At 39.8% G+C, this 17,508-nt stretch overlaps 1 protein-coding gene across 1 annotated transcript in view; it reads right to left on the reverse strand.

Moving 5' to 3' along the window:
• LOC140243382 (lysosomal membrane ascorbate-dependent ferrireductase CYB561A3-like) overlaps positions 1 to 17,508 on the reverse strand; it is a 52,696-nt gene that overhangs the window by 2,384 nt on the left and 32,804 nt on the right. The window contains exons 2-4 of the mRNA XM_072323060.1: positions 3,683 to 3,921; positions 2,788 to 2,996; positions 1,502 to 1,656 (exon numbers count right to left, since the gene is read on the reverse strand). Of these exons, the coding sequence (XP_072179161.1) occupies positions 1,502 to 1,656; positions 2,788 to 2,996; positions 3,683 to 3,863 (545 nt within the window). The 5' untranslated portion in view covers positions 3,864 to 3,921. The remainder of the gene's footprint in view (positions 1 to 1,501; positions 1,657 to 2,787; positions 2,997 to 3,682; positions 3,922 to 17,508) is intronic.

Here is a 17,508-nt window from a genome sequence, read left to right on the forward strand (position 1 = left end):
TATTCCGATTCCAAATATCGATATGCTCAAGCCCAAAATTTCGAGATTATCCAGCACGGGTGTATATAAAGCTTAACCAATAATAATCGTTTTCGGTTCGCATGCAAGGACAAGCTATTGGATTACGATTGGTTTCTACTTATACCACGTAAGCGTAGCTTGTACTTTTGGCAAATTACAGTACATGTATGGCTATGACGTGTGCTTTACATCGCTTTACATACACTGACTGTGTACGCAGTACGTACGTACGTACGGCCGCACAGCAGGCTGATATGCTGCCATACGCTAGCCAGGAGGTCGCGCGCTCCGCTCCCTTGCAGTGTCTCACGCCAAACTCTCACTCAAGGTTGGCAGCCCTGATGTACGAGGCCAATATTACTGAAACTGTACCCCTTCACAGAATTCAGAGATGTTGAAATCCCTAGTCTGAATGTTTTCACTTCATATTTTACTATTTTGACTTAGATGAAATAGATGAAAATTGACCCACGTGTACGATCTTTTCATCACACACGGCGATCTCTATTACAGTCCCACATATACAGATTTGTGTAAGTTGTCCACACAAGAAGCCTATGGCAAAACTGTACACAATACATTGCAGTCTAAATGCAAATAAACATGGGCGGGGCCACCACAATTTCTTGGACTTTGAGAAGGCTTTCCTGATTGGTTGAAGGTGGGGAAGCTTTTTTCACACTGGATATCGTTTCCGCACACTGTTAGCCAATCACAAATGAATTTACAGAGTGATAGTGTCATAGCCTTTGAAGTAATCTGTCAATCAAAATTGGGCCGATAATATCAGCCGAAGCAATTCTATTGCAGGCTTTGGGCCAATTTAATCCGCCTGTGACAGAGATAGGGTTAAACAGGGAAAAAAAAAAAAAAAAAAAAAAAAAAAAACTTGGATCGTGACCTCTCTTACAGTATGTTGTGTCTAGATACATTGTATATTCATCTTGTGTTTTGTCTAGATATAATTCATAAAGTGTCTAGATGCCCTGGCAAGTCATATTATATCCTCATACAGCCCAATGCTATTGGCCTGTTCTGGATGTCATTATGCAAATAATCCAAGCATGTGTCTCAGCATGCATTCCAACATTCCCACCTATTGACAATGTTGTTCATTAGTATTGGTACATGACTGGAGACAGTGAGTCTGCGATAAATACTGCAGACATTGACAGCCACACCTATTTCTGTTCTTCATTTTGGAGTCACTATTTATATTGTAACATATGATACAACATATTGACTACACATTGCAAAATTTTGATCAGTCTCTATTTTCTCAATCCCTGCATTACATTTTCAGGCAAGTGTGGCACAAAGGGTACATTGTATTTCTCACCATGGAGCATTTATAGATATTTCTACCATCATGAAATACAGTTTTTTTTCTTTACAAGCTAAATGCCATAGAACAGCAACAGGGACTTTATATACTTGCTATATGCACTGATATATTCAATATGTGTCAATATCATCTTACTTTGAAAAGAAGATTTTTTCCACAATCCCCATTAGACATGTTCCTGCAGCCATTGAGAGCATTGCTACACCAAAGAAGACGTGGGAGGACATGTAGCTGGTGCGAAGTTGAACAGATGCACATGGGAATAGGAATATGAAGAATCCCAGCAGGAGCTATGTCACACAAGAAATAAAGTTCAAATGGTAACAACTCCTCAACCTGGAGACAAATAAATTATATGGACTGCTTAATTAGTAATGCCTGTATGGCATTTTGCAAAAACAGAGGAAGAAATACATTGCCACATTAATTCAAGACGTTCATAGAGGTAGGCCTATCACAGTATCCACACAAATCATGCATGGTTCTAACTGGAAGTCACCTGTGATGCTGGAGACCTGTGCTGTAGTGTAATTTTTTCATGTGAATACAACAGAACACCTCACATATTATGTGAAAATTGCCTGGGGAACTGAGAACAGAGACCAGACCTTCTTCCTCCTTTTTGAGAATGAGCTCAAATTCTACTTGTTTCAGTAAGCTAACTCTCATGCTTTCCTGTATATTGTTGGCCCTTTTCAACTAATGGAATGATAAAAGAGGTCTCAAAAATCTGCACTAGAGTGTTCCTGTATGAAAGACAGGGCATATTTAAAGACTCCTCACTCCATTGTAATTATTATCAAAACTATAAACAAGAAAACTTGAAAACAAGATGTACCTTCTCTTTCAAAAATATAAGAACTTTGTATTTCATACTTTGCCAACAAAAATAATAACAAGTATTACAAAATATGTGTCGCATATTGTGTGCCAAACTCAATCTGCTTGAGGCTGACATGAGGCCATAATAAAGTGATCATTATTAAATTGCACTAAAGGTATTCAAAATTTGTCATACCGGTATGTGTCCTCATGATACATGTTATACAGTAGATTGGTCAGTCTTACTGACTTGTCATAAATCTACAATTACAATATATCCCAGCTTGATTTCACCTTTTTTTTTTTTGGAAGAAAGTTGCTTTGTTATTATTATTTGTATCAAAACGGTAAATGCAATGTACAAAAAAAAAAACAAAAACAAAAAAACAAAAAAACACTTCAACGTAGAAGTTGTGACTTCTGATGGCGTCTTTCAATTCCTGATGGAAAACTTTCATCTTTGGGAGAATCTCCACAAATTCTGCTTTCATTGTCATGTTTCTAGGTGCTGGACCACTGATACAAACATACATGAAAACTAACCACTAAGTTCTCATTTCTGAGTACCATTTCACTGTCTAACTGATAAGGAGACATACCTGTAAAAAGAACATGCAGACAGTGGCAATGCCAAGCCAGCTGTGCAGGGAGTAGAGGTTAGTAATTCCATTGTGGTTGTGGAATTGGAAAACAGCTACAAGGCCAATGATGGTCATGACTGTAGCAAGGGTTAGACAGCCAGCATGTATGGACTTGACAGCTATGCGGGGAACATCAATGCCAGTGAAGACACGGTAAACCATGGTGGCTGCAAGAGAACAGACTACATTGTAAAATGCCATTAGAAAGTTCTTGTAGAACTATAATTACCCATCATTGTCCAAAACCTTATACCCATGTTTGCAGAAGATATTTCTTACCTTGTATCAATATATTGTAGAACCTTGCATTTTGAACTCTTAGTCAAATCAATTTTCACTTTTTCCAAATTGCATTCAACCAACATTTTCTTTCCTTTTACATGCTTCTGCATACAAGCTTATGATTAAATATGTTCATAGCAATTGATGAATACAGATACATTATATGTCTCGAGGCTGCACACAGTTTGCTCATATCTTTAAGCACTTGGAATACAACTGTATGCTCAAACGATTAGTGCAAACTGTTGACTGCTAAACCATTCTACAATAAACAACAAATCTGTAATTTTGTATCTGATATGTGAATACTATCTTATGTACAGTTATTACTTAACTTTAAATGATTACAGGGTAATTCTACCTTTCCAAAGCTCTTTTACTGTTGTCATAAACGGGGTAACCTTGCATACCTCATTAAGTCTAATATTTGTTATTTGTACTTTAATGTGTTCACGGTGTACCATGTAGCTTAAACAAGTTGTGTTTAAAATTTCATACAACTAGTAGTACGTAGCATTGTGACTGTAGTCTGCAGGCATGAAGACCTCATGATTTGGTCACATAACATTACCATTTCCATACAGAAAGATCATCCCTGTTGTCATTAGCAAAGGATGTAGATTAAACTCATTTGAGCTGCCATCCCAAGCAAATCCTCCAAGGTAGCATCCCATCCACAGTCCAATCAGGATGCATGCTGCAAGGCCTAGTGCCTCTGCCATAATCACCAGGGGCACAAATAGCTTAGACATGGCTGGTTGCAAAGATGGGCTGTCGTCAGCAGGAATGTCAAACTGTATCAGGAGATCTCTGCCAAGAAGTGAAATTTTTTATTAAAAAAGAAGTATAAAGTTGCACTGAATTAGGTGAGTCTTTAGACTTCTCTGCACAGCATGAGCACATTACATCCCTTTACAAATCATTACAGCCATACTTTAAAGAAAAAAAAAACACAATGATAAAAGTTATCATTTACAAATAGAAACTAGAAATGTCGCTTTGGCGACTGGTATGCCTCCGCCATAATGCATGATTTTCCCAATAGGTCTAGATAGTACATGTGGACACTGTGTGATTACATTTTCACAAAATTGGCAAAATATTGGAATGACAAGTTTGTCACAAATGTGTTGAATGTTCACCTTCCTTGACGTAGGTTTAATTGGATGAATAGGAGAGCATGTATCTAGGGATTTAAGGACTTTAACTTGACTTTGACCCATTCATACATTTAGGCACTGAGTAATTTTCAAGGTACAGGTGTGGAGAAAAAGTGCAATTTCTCGATTGAATAGTAAATTGTTACCATTTTCATCTGGCCCTTGACCCTAAAATTCATAAGATAATTACTTTCAGGTAAAACATGCATAATATGTACTAAGTTTCAAGGTAACTTGAGCCACTTCCGAGATATGGAGGAAAAAGTTAGTTCAGCACTTTCACTTGATCTTTGACCTTTTGACCTTTGAGGCAAAAAGAGAAAAAAAAAACTTTCCAGAGAATTTCTATTAGGTTACACACGCATACACCAAGTGTAAAAATATAACCCTGCTGGCATTGCATAAATATGAGGGTAATAGTAAAATTTTGAAGTCTTGCACTTGACCTTTGACCCCTGACCTTTGACCCCATGAACCCTACATTCTCTAGATAATCACTTCCAGTCAGTACATGTATATACTATGTTCCATGAAGATACCTTGAACAAATTTCCAAGGTACGCAGAAAAAAAAAAGAAGTTTTAATATTTTTACTTGACCTTTTGACCTTTGACCTCATGACCCAAACTTTCACCAGAGAATCTTAATTGGGTAATACATGTATACACTAAGTTTCAAGAAAATCTCTTCAGGCATTCAATAGATATGGTGGAAATAGTGAAATTCTATGTATTTGACCCTGACCTTTTGACCTTTGACCTTTGACCTCATGACCCAAACTTTCACCAGAGAATCTTAATTGGGTAAAACATGTATACACTAAGTTTCAAGAAAATATCTTCAGGCATTCAATAGATATGGTGGAAATAGTGAAATTTTATGTATTTGACCTTGACCTTTTGACCTTTGACCTTGAGCATGTGCACCCAAAAGTTGATAGGCACAACTTCACCCCCCAATACACATACATGCCAAGTTTCATTAGGATACCTCAACAGGATTCGATAGTTACCTTGTCCACAAAATTCATTACGGACGGACGGACGGAAGGACGGACGGAAGGACGGACGGACGGACGGACGGACGGACGGACGGACGGACGGACAACCCGAAAACATAATGCCTCCGGCACCACTTCGTGGCGGAGGCATAAAAAAAGCAACAATAATGTAAATGTATACAGTGTACACTGTACTACCCATTAGTTTTAGTTTCACCATCACATTGAAAAGCACTCTGAGTCTTGTAATCTAAGGTTACTTTCAGAAATATATGATTTTGCTGAGACTGGATAAAATCTCGGACAGGATTCAATCCCTGGATGATGCAGGTTACGAGGCACAAAGAGCATGATGCCATTATAAGTTTAAATGTAGAACTTCATCCCCAAATTACACCCTTTCCACAACACTAGCAACAAGGAAGTTTATCAGTCTTTATGGGTTTTCTATATGAATACAAAACAAAGTGTCTGTCTCAAGTTAACCCGTTCCTTCTGCAATTCTTTGAATACCTTCAATGTCCCCAAACGAGATTATTTTTGCCCGTCAATAGAGAACAGGTTGGTAATCCACCTGTTCGAAAGCAGTCAAGCGGTGCATGCATCCCCTCCCCACGGTCAACTACATGTACATGTGCCCTTGAACAATAGAAATATTGATCGCGTGCGATGTATGAATAGAGCGTGCACTGATGGGCTCACAGACTCTTTTATTCTACACAAAATCAGGCACCAGAATGCGATGACTAGGGTCAGCGAACACAGATGTCTACTGTGATCAGTTTTGATCACTCATGTACATGTTCATACAAGTTTTGTAGCAGAGCAAGGGCAAACTAAATCAGAGCAAAGGTAAAAAATACTGTGATATACAAATTCTTCCAGCAGAAAGTGAACAAGTGCTGATAGAAAAGACTCTAACCTTTTTATCAAACCCATTTTTGGGGAATTTATGACACAAAGAAACATGAATTTAGGCCACGAAAGCAGGCACTCTTGTCTTCTTCTTGGGAACCTGGTATACCAGGTTCCCGTATATCAGTTGCTCCCACAGGAACCTGGTATACCAGGTTCCCATAAAGAACGGGTTAATGTCAAAATTTTTTAGATCTTACAGAAATGGGACACATGTGGTAAAGCTGGGAAGACACAACATTACACTGTTGATAATAAATATGACCCTGTTGTACGCTATGCACCCTGTCAACTTTTGGTTTTACATATTTTCATCCAAGAGTGATAAAGTGATCACAACAACATGCAAGTCAAAAGACAGAATGTCATGACTTTGACTCAGATCTCACATGGGGAAGATGACTCTCTATATTTGCGCTAGAGAGTGGGTGTAAGGGTAAAGCTAACAGTGCTAGATTTGACTCCCAGCACCACATCACATTGCCAAATAGCAAATGTTTAGCCTACATGTATGTAGACAATCAGTACAATCTAGAACAGGATTGGTTAAAAAATAACCTTTCTGAGAAGGAAATGAAATCGCTGTGATTAAGGTATCATTTGTAGACAGAAATGATGAATTTTAGGAAGGAATCATTTTTAGACAGGAATAATGAGCAATGGAAGTGCTTCAGCAAGATATATCCTGATTATAAAGCAGTTTGTGGTCCTGATAAAGCAGTTCGATGTTCCGATTACGCTGTGAAAACAATATGTAAAAAGTTTGTTACATTGTGGTATTCCCACTAGAGCAGTTCCCAACTGCATGTATTCTGTGGAGTCAGTAAGACCGTGACCCCCCCCCCCCCCCATTGGTCAGCATATGCCCTACATGTAGCTAGGCCCTCCCCCTCCCCGTAACACACAAAGGGACCGTATAAAGCCAGACTTGTCAAATATATCACTCAAAGAAACGGGTCAAGGCTTTCGGGTAGATTCTATACCCTACAGTTGGTGTCTAGATAGGAGTAGCAAGCCATATTGCCATCATAAAGTCAAAGTATTGCCTCACAAAAATTACTAACTGTACTAAGTACAATTGTAATACAGTATATTAACAGACATACACTTGCATGTCAGCAGATAACTAAACACTTATAACAGCGCTGTACCTGAACATACAAGTTGTATTGGATATACTGTTTATCGAACAGTGACTACCGGGTAACCGAGATCCATGTACATTATAACAACCATTCAAATTGGAATAAATTAGAAATAAATAATTCCACCTAAATTCGGTTAAATGGTAACCATAAATTATCAGAAAATATCTTCTACTCGCTTGAAACTGGGATTTTGGTTGGTTGATGACAGCCCACACAGGTCCACATGTGTACAAAACCTACAGATGCAGTCGCTCGTTGAGATCTCTAGAGCTCTTGTGATCACTGACATGACCTGGCAGGTATAAAGTGGATATTTAAATCTCAAATAGCCAAGTACAGAGACAGTGCATTTATATAAGAGAGACAGACTGCAAATTCACAAACTCTCTGTACTTTCAGTTTAAGGACATTCTTCAGTTAAAGTGAAGTCCATGCCATTTTCTTCCATTTTTCCATACTGTAACTTTGACCCATTCAAAGCCCAAATATGCAAACAAGGCAAGTGCCAAAATGTCTCGCCCATTCGCATAAGAAATTAATATTTTCTAACTCCTGGAAGTTCATTGACCTCGCCTATGACCTTTGACCTTGCGGTGACCTTCAACTCCCCAAGGGACATTTACCAGCCAAGTTTGGTCACAAACAGACATAGGGATCAAAAGTTATGAGCCATAATTGAAATGCGCCATAAAAACTTAACATTGGGCCCTAAAAGTTCATCAACCCCTGTCTGTGACCTTTGACCTTGTGATGAAATTCAACTCCCCAAGGGACATCTACCATGCAAGTTTGGTCATAAACGGACATAGGGATCAAAAGTTATGATCCATAATCGAAACGCGCCGTAAAAAATTAACATTGGGCCCTAAAAGTTTGCTGACCTCTGCCAGTGACCTTTGACCTTGTGATGACCTTCAACTCCCTAAGGGACATCTACAATCCAAGTTTGGTCACAAACGGACATATACATCAAAAGTTATGAGCCATAATCGAAACGCGCCATAAAAAATTAACATTGGGCCCTGAAGTTCATTAACCCCTGCCCGTGACCTTTGACCTTGAGGTGTACTTCACGTATGGTAAACTGTGTAACTTTGCATAACCACTCTTCCCTCCAAGTTTGATTAAAATTGAAGTCCTCGGTAGAGAGTTATTCAAGTTTTTGTAGCGTTACGGACAGAAACGGACGGAGAGACGCCGCAGGCGATCCCTTAGTCTCCCCGCACCTCTGTTGGGCTCGACAGTGAAACCACAGGTTTGTGTGCTTGTTTTTCTTCTACAGGACTTTGACGCATGACATTCTGCCGTCCAGTACAAAAATGCCAGCGTTACAGGATCAAGGCCATAATAGGCAACAAAATCTGCAATGGTAAATTTAAAATCCCATAATTCTTTCAAAATCCTTTTAAAGTTTTTATTTTCTCAAAATTTGCAAAAAATTGCAGAGAAAGGTACCCAAAATGAGGAAAAAGTTGGGGTTTATACTCTCATTCTTGAGCAAGCAGCGCCCTCACACTGCAGAAACCACAGAAATCTCTCAAATCCTTAACAGGAACGTTTCCTGTTTTGGGTGGGGTAAAGGAGAAGGTTCAAAAAACTTATGCTGTACATTCAAAACCCATGTCATTTTTATGAAACTTGACCAAATGTACTTGTAGAAGAAGGGCCACTTAATGCAGAAAAATTGTAAAAATGGGTGGTTCGCGTTTCTGTGCTAGCAGTGCCCCATGTGGCAGAAATCATTGTAAGACCCCAAGATTTGGTCATTAACCTATCCAGTATGCCCTGATCGGGTGGGATCAAGAATCTCATGCTGTACATTCAAAACCTTTGTCATTTTCATGAAACTTGACAAAATTGTAGAAGAAGGCTTACTGATTGCAGAAACACAATAAAAATGGGGGATTCGTTGGCTCATTTTTGTGCTGGTAGCACCCCCACGTGACAGAAATCATCCTAGACCCCCAAAATCTGGTTATAAACCTATCCTTATGGGTGCCCTGATTAGGCGGGATTCATGAATATCATGCTGTACATCCAAAACCCATGTCATTTTCGTGAAACTTGATGAAATTGTACAGAATAAAGGTTACTTAATGCAGAACAACTGTAAAAATGGGGGGGGGGGGGGGATGTTCGTGTGCTCGTTTTGTGCTAGCAGTGCCCCCGTGCGACAATCATTGTAAGACCCAAAAATCTGGTTAGGATCCAATGCAGGGATACCCTGCTCGGATGGGTTCATGAATCTCATGCTGTACACTCAAAGCCTCATGTATTTTTCAATAATAATAATAATAACTAGACTCGGAATTTGTCAAGACTGACAAATTAGGTGATCCGATCTATTGCGAAATCAATGATTTGAGTCCTGATCCCAATAGGCATGACCATACAGGTTTCATCTGTGTTGAGGGGACATTGGCCATGTGATGTTTGGAGTCTCATTTAGAAAAGGGAGTCAGACCTGCCATCTTTGGTACCGAATTCCGTATGCAATAACGAAGATACAGAATGAAGTATATTTGACCTTTGACCCCATTTTGCACACCAAAGATGGCATCTGAGCAAAAAGTAGTTATTTTGTGAAATGATTCTTGTAACATGGTCTTTGCGTGTGCAAAATATGGGGAAGATAGGACAAGTATTCACCAAGATACAGGATGAAAGATTTATGACCTTTGACCCTAATTTACATACCCAAGATGGTGTCCTATCAAGTAGTTGCTATTTTATGAAATAATGTACGTGACATGAACTAAACATGTGCAAAATATGGGGGTAATAGAGGCTGTTTTTCTTGAGTTATTGCAAAGAAAGTTGCAAAAAGAAAGAAATATCTCAATACATCAAAGATAAGCTTTAATTTCAACCAAGTTTTTTTAGCATGATCCTGACATTGTATGAAAAAACAAAAGGTACACCAACATAGTGCAAAGTCTCAACTACAACATATTAAAATCTGGGAGAAATTCACCGAAGGGTAAGTGAGCTAGTGCTCGATAAAGACAATCATGTCAACTTTCACATCTAGAAAAATTCCCTCCCATAGAGATAACACGTCATAACGAAGGTACAGAAAAAAGTACATATGACCTTTGACCCCACTTTGCACAGACAAGATGGCATCTGATCAAAAAGTGGTTATTTTGTGAAATGATTCTTGTAACATGGTCTTTATGTGTGCAAAATATGGGAAAGATAAGACATGTATTTACTAAGATACAGGATGAAATATTTATGACCTTTGACCCTAATTTACATACCCAAGATGGTGTCCGATCAAGTAGTTGTTATTTTATGAAATAATATACGTAACATGAACTAAACATGTGCAAAATATGGGGGTGATAGGGGCTGTCTCTCTTGAGTTATTGCAAAGAAAGTTGCAGAAAGAAAGAAATATCTCAATACATCGAAGATAAGCCTTAATTTCAACCAAATTTTTTGACGTGATGCCGACGTCGTATGAAAAAACGAAGGGCACACTCACGATAGCCCAAAGTCTCAGCTACAACATATTAAAATTTGGGAGAAATTCACCGAAGCATAAGTGAGCTAGTGCTCGAGAAAGATAGTCATGTCAATTTTCATTTCCAGAAAAACTGCACTCCCATAGAGATAACACGTAAACTGGTCAAATTTGACAAGATTACTTTCAATCCATTTTTACGAGGTGATGCCGTCATCCAATCAAAATTTTGTTATACATTAATGAAAGATCATTTAATAAGCTACAATATACTGAAATTTGGGTGAAAATCGGCAAAGGATAAGTGAGATACGCTCGAATGAACTTGAATTTTGATGACGTGATTTTGAAAATTTACTTTTTTTTACTTTATTAAGAAATTTGGTATCTTTTAATCATTTTTTCAGCATCGCCAACCCATGAAATGACATGTACAACTCATCAGCTTTCAGAATATGTAAAGAAAATTGGGAGTCACCGTCCATCCTGACGAGTAAAATGGGATTTAAAATTGGCGGTTTTTTGGCATAGTTGCACTGTATATCGCCATTGACACGCGCGCGGAATTTCAACTTTGATGGGCCCGTATGACGTCATATTGAGTCGGGTTGACTTGAAACTTGGTAGAAATATTCCTTGACTTTTCAGGCATCCGATCAAAGTGAAAAAACGGGAAATTTCTATTGCATATGAGCTGTGCGTGCATATATGCGTGCGCGTCCGTCCAATTTTTTCAATTTTTAAAAAAATGCTGCAAATGGTCTGAAACGCGTGCAAAAAAAATTTGAGCTCGATTGGAGCATACAAATATTTCAACGCGCGCATACGTGCGCTTTGTAATAATAAATATGAATTTTGATAATATGAGTAGAATGCGCTTGACTTGAAATATATGTGACGTAAATTTCATTGAAAAATTCCATTCCAATAATGAGATATGAATGAAAATGTGTTTTCATATAATGACGTCATAGTGACGTCACGGTCGACTGATCACTATGATTTTATTAGATCTGTCGTCTTTGGGACTCGATACATATATGGTATAAGTTTGAAATTGATAGGAAGAGGACTTTCTGAGTTAACCGCTGCACAACTTTTGGGGAGAAATAAGAAGAAAAAGAAGAAGAAGAAGAAAGAATCTGTACAAAAACAGAAGGTGATCCGAGAGGATACTCGGATCACCTAATAATAATTGTCAAAATTGCAGTGATAGGGTGGAAAATATTCAGAAAGGAAGGTCCATGTACATTTTTGTTATTTTTTTTCCCTTGCACAGCCCATAATATTTATGTGGATGCAAGTGTGGAAAACTCCACACTGACACATTTTTGTTGTTGTTGTTGTTGTTATGTTTTTTACCGACTTGCTGTAACTGTGCAGAAAGTGATACAGTATTCATCGCATAATTGGGCATCTGATAATCGGGAACCTCGCTTAATTGACATACGCTTCCCAGAAACATTTCCAATGCATGTTATTTTCACTGGATAATCGGGCAGGGACCTCTGATAAACGGGACAAGCGATCTTTGATTTTGTTGATATTTTACACAAAAAATCTACCAAAATACCACAACAATATTTCAAAGATCCCCTATCAGTTGTCGTTTACATCGAACTTACAAAGCAAGCTTCGGACTGGTGTGTTTTGACCTCCGTCCATCCAGTACACGTACATGCATAGCCACGAAAGCGCCCTGTATAATGCACTTGTCAATGTAATGACTCACCCCATGTTTGGTCCGTCAAATTTGTGACCCAGGTGTTCGTCATTTTACCAGCTTTGTCCGTCAAATTTTTGACCGAGGGGTGCGTCAAAATCCCATCATTGTCGGTCAAATTTTTGACCGAGGGGTGCGTCATGGTACGTCACTTGGCTATGAAAAATAACACGCATTATTCTGAACCGAGGGGTGCGTCATGGTACGTCACTTGGCTATGGAAAACTGCACGCATTTTTGCACGCTACCAGTACCGGATACACGTATCGCGAGTGAAATTACAGTGAGCGCTTTCCTGCGGCAAGTGAAAATCAAAGTCGGGAAGCGTTTTGGAATAAGAGGGAAAAATGCCTGGCGAGCAAATAATTTAAAAGCCACCCTTTCTCCCCACATTTTCCCTCCAACAAACCCATGAAATCATGCATACTCAATCTCAAACCAGGGACTGTTCAGCGATGTAACAATTTCAACCTTACTGTCGAACACTTAGTGCCTATTGCATATTGCAATGCAACACCAACACACATTGCTATCGAAGAAAGTTCCTTTATATTCCAATACAATGTGCGTCTAAATAATGTTCTGAGGTGACAAAGGCGAATTTTTGACAGTAAAAGAAGCGGCAGTAGAAGAAACTGCCTGCCGCATGCCGCATGCAATTTTCTGCTCGCGGGATTTAGCCTGACCAGACGCGCAACGCGTTACGCTGTGCGAATCTCTACGTACAGCGACTGGGCTGTGTGGTACTCGCGGGAATGCCGTGGCGTGGTACATGGTGTGTACCTGCGCTGCAGTATGCATCCACCGGACTAGCAATGGCCGCGCACATTCAGCGCATCTACACACGTGTGATTGTTATGTATGGATTGCATGCACAGAATACATACATGTACTGCTGTACGGAATATCGTAGCAGCAGCATGATGTACGGTGAATGACGGTACGGTGCTTACAGGGCCAGGGTAAGGGAAACTTGCCGAAACTTTTACAAATTATGTTTACGAACCAAAAGAAAATGAAATTGCTTGAATAAAACGTATGCGAAAATTGTTTCAGTATTTTCGGGGGTGCGTCAAATGTACTGAGGATGTCCGTCAAAAAAGTGACCGAGGTGTGTGTCACTTTCAACGTGTTGTCCGTCAAAAAAGTGACTGTGGTGTTCGTCACTTGCAGCGTTTTGTCCGTCAAAAAAGTGACTGTGGTGTCCGTCAAAAACCCCGTGTGGTCAGTCAAAAAATGACCATGACGCACCCATGTTCGGGGGTAGTGGGGTGCGTCATTACATTGACAAGTGCATAAGTATCCATGCCATTGTGAAACATGCTTTCGCGAACATTCTTCTCCCCTACATATAAGCAAAGCCATGCGCCGAGGGGTAGCGTGGTTGTGTATTCATGTACATGTACAGTACGTCAGTATGCATGCGTATGTGTGTGTGTGTGTGTGTGTGTGTGTGTGTGTGTGTGCACTACATGTACATGTCGTATGCCGTTAGTGTATGGTGAGTGCTCATCGCGAAATCGGGCACCCCGCTTAAGGGGCCGTGTTTGCTAACTCCCAACCTGTCCCGATTATGCAATGAATACTGTACTACAGGAAGAAGATAACATGTAAGGATATGGGAGATTTGACATAATCTGTCCTCCACAGGAAAAAAAAATCTGAATATATAATAGTGTTGACTGCAGATTGCATTTGTTGGTTGTTGCAGTGGTTGGTATGTTGTAAACTATGGCGATGTACATTGAGTAACCCCCCCCCCAAAAAAAAAAAAAAAAAAAATAAATGAATGAAACAAAATAATTCTTTGAATTTCCTTTTGTTACACTAGATTTGGTAATCAAAATTAATATCCAAATGGTAAAAGTGCTAAATACATGTCTAATAATTCTTTTGTGACCTTGCTTTTTGTAACAAAAAAAAAATATTAGTACGACAAGTTTAGATCTAAAATTTTAGATTTTAACAGAGATACTCGGATAGTTTTTAGTTGTTAAACTTAAAGATGAAAAGTGTGCCATATGTTTTTTTTTTTTTTAAAATACCTAGTCAAGTAGACTAGTAGTCCCCAACTAGATAGTACTTGACTTGATCATGTTGATATTGAACAGATAATGAACTACACATGTCACAAAAAAAAAATCTACGGAATGAAAATGGAAACAGCTCAGTTCCAATTCCGTTGATCAGTGCTGTGCTACCATGACCATGCATATAATTTTATGCAGCTCGGACCACTGAACTGTGCGTCGTACGTAACGCTGACCAACCTGCGCAGCTAGGATGCGCACAAACATAACTGAGGAACGTCCTTATGCACTTGTCAATTGAAGTCCCGGCCCATGGGTACCCGGGGATGGCCAGGACTTGCAACCAAGTTGGGCGGGGATTTCAGCATTTTTTTCGCCTGGGTGGGTCGGGAATAGACCGGGCTTTGTAGGGGGAAATTCACTTAATTTGCCCCGGTGGGCCGGGGATGTACCGGGGTGTTGTCGGGGGAAATTCAATTATTTTGCCCCGGTGGGTTGGGAATGGACCGGGGTTTGTCGGGGGAGATTCACTTATTTTGCCCCGGTGGGTGGGGAATAAACTGGGGTTTGTCGGGGGAAATTCGCTCCAACCAAATGGCAGGTATTTGGGGCGGGAATTTTGGCCGGGATTGAGCCAGATTTTGCTTGAGAGTTGATTATGACTTGTACCATTTCCAGTACGGTAATGTGACCATAAATTATTTCGCTTGACTAGCAATTCCCCGCTATTGAGGACTCCGTTACGTTGCCCAAAAGTTGCGTATTAAAAACGCATGAATCACGTAAAGAGCCTTGCGCGAAACATGTGCGATTTGCGCATTTCATGAATTTTTCTGACGTGGAACCTTCGATCGTATTGTCCGCGGATGTGCGCCGGATCGGCGCTTTACGCGATTCCACGCGGGCGGGCTCGGTCACGCTGCCCAAAAGTTGCGTAATCGCATAAATCACGTACCGGTACCTAAGAAATTTGGTTTTGTGTGCTTGTCCGTCGAGAATTTTACCATTTTCGCTGATTTACGCAATGAAAAATCACCGATGAATTGCATAAGAACTACGGAAAGATCACGCAAAAATATAGCGCCACAATCATACGTGAGTTGTTAGTGATACATTAGTGATTCCTCGATCAGTATTTCGTGAGTATTTACCTTGTTCTGTTAGAGATACATAGGCCTACGCCAATATTTTTTTTTTCAGTGATTGTCAGTGATACGTAGGTGTTTCAAGCGCGAAACATGCGTCATTATTTATAGTCTGCTTTTTTGTCAGTGGAGAGTCGTTGGTGAACGCGATAGCGGCAACATTTTTGCGAACAATCGCTGATATTCCACGCATATTTTGCGCATTGTTCGCGTAAGAATCACGCAAACTACGTAGAACAGCGCAATACTGCGTAAAATTTTTACGCGAAGCCGAGTTTTGAGCTCTTCAAAACATGGAACTGCGTAAAGTGCCGATCCGGCGCACATCGGCTGACAACTACGAAGGTTCAAAATTGTAGACAAACTCACGAAATGCGCAAATCGCGCATTGTATCGCGTAAAATAAGGCTCCAATTTCTTACATGATTCATGCGTTTACGTGACTTTTGGGCAGTGTGACAGGTCCTCAAAAGCCAGGTTTTTGAGCAGCTCAAAACTCGGCTTCGCGTAAAAGTTTACACACTTCTAGGCAGTATTGCGCTGTTTTAGTTTTTACGTAATTTTTGCGTAGTTTGCGTTGTTCTTACGCGAACAACGCGCGAAATATGCGTGGAATATCAGTGATCGCTTGCGAAAATGTTGCCGCTATCACGTTTATGTGCGATTCATACGCAGTTAATTGTGATAAAGCGCAGATTATCAGAGCTGCCAACCTTTGGAAGCACAAATTAGTACTCAGCAGCTCCAAAATTCGTATTTTTCCACCAGAATTCGTATTTTTTCAATCTCCCTCTCTTTGCTATTTTGAATTAAACTCGTCGACTTATGAGGCCTACAGGCTCTAAACATAACGTTATGACACATGCCGAAGCATCGAGCTGGTCAGCAGCACGATAAAGATGCCAAACTACGCAATGTTCAGCGTTGATTGATTGCTTTCTCCCAATGAATGTGTACAAGTGCAAGTACACCTGTATGTAACTCCAAAAACTTGCTGGGCTGATTATGGAAGCTTCCACTATCTAGCAGGGGACGGGAAATGCTTTCATCTTCTCAAGAGAGCTTCTGTGTGAGCGGATGCAAAACTCTGTTCTGTGTTTCCAATTACTGTTTACTATTAAAACATAATCATGCGTTGTTTTCAGACTTTTTTCTTTTTTTTGGATTTTAAACATCAGTATTTTCCGAAGTATTCCAATTCCTTTTCCCCTGACTGGAATCGGAAAGTCTGCTACAACGATGATAGCAAAATGCCGCGCTGTGTGTGGAAGCGCCGATGTGCAAACACGTGGCTTCACTTCCAAGTTTAAAGGAATGCGCCATGTGCTCCTGCCTACAAGAGGTTACTGCAAGTTCGATGGATCGAATGCGCCATAGCTGAGCTGAGCTGAATGGCTTGTTTACGGTAAACATGCCGTTTACGTTTGATACGAAGAAATCATTACGTCTTTCACCAGGGAAAAACACACAAAACAAACAAACAAAATACATCCACGAACGAATGTTGATAGCCAAAACTTTAAAAGGTATTAAGCAGTTTTGATGAGCGTGAACTGAAATTAATTGTCATTACACGTTGTATTTTGCTGTCTAACCAGGTGATGACTGCATCTCATTGGACCTACTCGTAGTGAATTTGTCTGGGCATACGAGACCTTTCATGTATTTCTGTGATTGCATTTTTGATTGACTGAATAATCAATCCTTTTTTTTTTTTTTCATTGTTCAGGGAACATTAGATATTCGATCAAGTACGCTATAATCGACTGTTCGATGTTTCCTACTATGCGCCAAAAGAAAGGCTACA

Source organism: Diadema setosum, chromosome 20 (assembly GCF_964275005.1).
Source record: "Diadema setosum chromosome 20, eeDiaSeto1, whole genome shotgun sequence".
NCBI lineage: Eukaryota > Metazoa > Echinodermata > Echinoidea > Diadematoida > Diadematidae > Diadema > Diadema setosum.